This window comes from Plasmodium gaboni (genome assembly GCF_001602025.1).
Source record: "Plasmodium gaboni strain SY75 chromosome Unknown, whole genome shotgun sequence".
NCBI classification, from domain to species: Eukaryota; Apicomplexa; class Aconoidasida; order Haemosporida; family Plasmodiidae; genus Plasmodium; species Plasmodium gaboni.
Window position 1 is genome coordinate 1,036 of NW_017385424.1, and position 1,479 is coordinate 2,514.

A 1,479-nucleotide genomic window follows, 5' to 3' on the forward strand; every position below is an offset into this window, starting at 1 on the left:
ATTTGGATTAATAAAATTTTAATTATATATATATATATATATTATGTATTTTCTATGTCGCATATTTTTTCTAAATACGAAACACAGAAAAGAAATAAAAAAATAAAATAAATAAAATAATAATTAAGACAGATTATTTATATATATTAAAATTATTAATAAATTGTGTATTTTTGAATATATATTTGTGTATATATAAAAATTACTTTTCATAATTTTTTTTTTATATTTTTTGGAAAATGCTTATATATAACAAGAGTATTATATATATATACATATCTCATTTACTGTTCTTCTTGTTCATCATATTGATCGTTAAAATCTTTTTCTTCATTTAAAAAGTGATATAGAAAAACTAATAATAGAATTAATAAACTAACCATTATTAATGCAACGAGTGCTATAATTATCGGATTAGTCGACGCTCCACTTGCAAGTGCTTTTGCTACAATAAAGGATACACTAGAAAGATATGAAATTGATGCAATTCCAAAAGAAGCTTTAGCAATAAAGAGTAATTTAAGAATAATTGTAGACAAAAGAGCTAATCCCAAACCAATTGCTGCAAAATATAATACTTTAGGAAAGTAATATATTTTTTTCTTCTTTTCTGTCAACTTCTTAAAGAATATTTTTTTTATTTGTTTTTTATAATAAATTTTTTCATATTTTTTAATTAAATATTTAAGAAGTTTATTGCATATTTTATTCTTTGTTTTAATATTCGAGAATTCATCATAGAATTTTGAAATTGTTTTATCTTTTTTGAAATCAATATATTCATTGTTTGCGTCTCTTTCATAAGATAAATATTCCTCTTTATCAAATTTTTCCATGGCTTCATTCAGTATTTGATGAATATTTTTTTTATCAAGATTTTCTTCATTTTTACCCATTTGATAACTTGAGTGATTGAATTTTTTAATATCCTTAATATTGGAATTTTCTAAATCAAATTCGAATAGTATTCTTCTAGGTATAATTTCTGTATAAATTAATTTGTGTATATTTTTAATTTCGCAGCTTCCAAAATATGTCTAAAAAAAAGAAAAAAAAAGAGAAATACACATAAATATGTATATATATATATATATATATAAGATATATTTTTATAGAGATAAAATATGGTACAGGTGTATTAATATATAAAATACTAAAACGAGTTGACTTCATTCTTTTTTCTTATATTTTTGTCCAACCTTATTTATTAGGTATAATATCCAAAATAAAATAATTCTAAAAAAAAATTTGTTTTGAAAGAATATCATTTTTTCTTTTGTTCTCTTTTCTATATAAAGGTAAATAAGGGAAAGGAAGAACCAATGTTTATTTTATATACATATCGATAAAAAAAAAAAAAAAAAAAAAAAAAAAAAAAAAAAAAAAAAAGTTATATGTATATTATATATATATATATTAACATATTATGTTATTTTTTTTATATTTGTGTATATTTATTTTAATAGTATATATTTAAAA

General features: G+C 18.6%; 1 pseudogene across 1 annotated transcript; it reads right to left on the bottom strand.

The window, feature by feature from the left end:
- Positions 1-284: 284 nt before the first annotated feature.
- Positions 285-1,268, bottom strand: PGSY75_0025600 (putative exported protein; annotated as a pseudogene; the record flags this gene model as incomplete). The annotated part of the gene is given in 3 exon segments: positions 285-1,032; positions 1,035-1,037; positions 1,201-1,268. Coding segments are annotated over 3 exon segments (819 nt in total).
- Between the last annotated feature and the right edge of the window lie 211 nt (positions 1,269-1,479).